Here is a 384-nt window from a genome sequence, read left to right as displayed (position 1 = left end):
TCCACCCCCCCCCCCACACACACACACACTCAATTTTTTCCTCGCACCAACGCCAGATTAACAACAACAGATGAAAATAACGACAAACATACCGCTCTCCCGCCATGCGCACAGGCACCGAAGTAAACCATGGAGATTCTGGCTCTGGCCTGTCTTCTCTTGACCATCGGGAGCTCGGCAGGGTTTCCTCAAGACCAGGAGCGGGAAGCCAGGGTTTCAGCCGCCTTCCAGAAGCTCCGTTCGCCTATCACGGAGGTTCCCTTGGCCGAGATGTTCAAGTTGATGACGAATCGGAATAATATTAAGTTCTACGTGGACTGCGTTACGGAGAAGGGGAGTTGTAACAGCATCGGGAAGGCTATGCAGAGTGAGTGTTTTCTAATG

At 52.3% G+C, this 384-nt stretch overlaps 1 protein-coding gene across 1 annotated transcript in view; it reads left to right on the top strand.

The window, feature by feature from the left end:
- The window catches only part of LOC119594484, a 3,986-nt gene that overhangs the window by 1,587 nt on the left and 2,015 nt on the right, over positions 1-384 (top strand). Inside the window, exon 2 of the mRNA XM_037943517.1 lies at positions 115-367. Within this exon, the coding sequence (XP_037799445.1) occupies positions 130-367 (238 nt within the window). The 5' untranslated portion in view covers positions 115-129. The remainder of the gene's footprint in view (positions 1-114; positions 368-384) is intronic.

Source organism: Penaeus monodon, chromosome 34 (genome assembly GCF_015228065.2).
Source record: "Penaeus monodon isolate SGIC_2016 chromosome 34, NSTDA_Pmon_1, whole genome shotgun sequence".
Taxonomy (NCBI): domain Eukaryota; kingdom Metazoa; phylum Arthropoda; class Malacostraca; order Decapoda; family Penaeidae; genus Penaeus; species Penaeus monodon.
The sequence above is the reverse complement of the archived record's forward strand: the minus strand, read 5'-3'. Positions and strand labels throughout refer to the sequence as shown.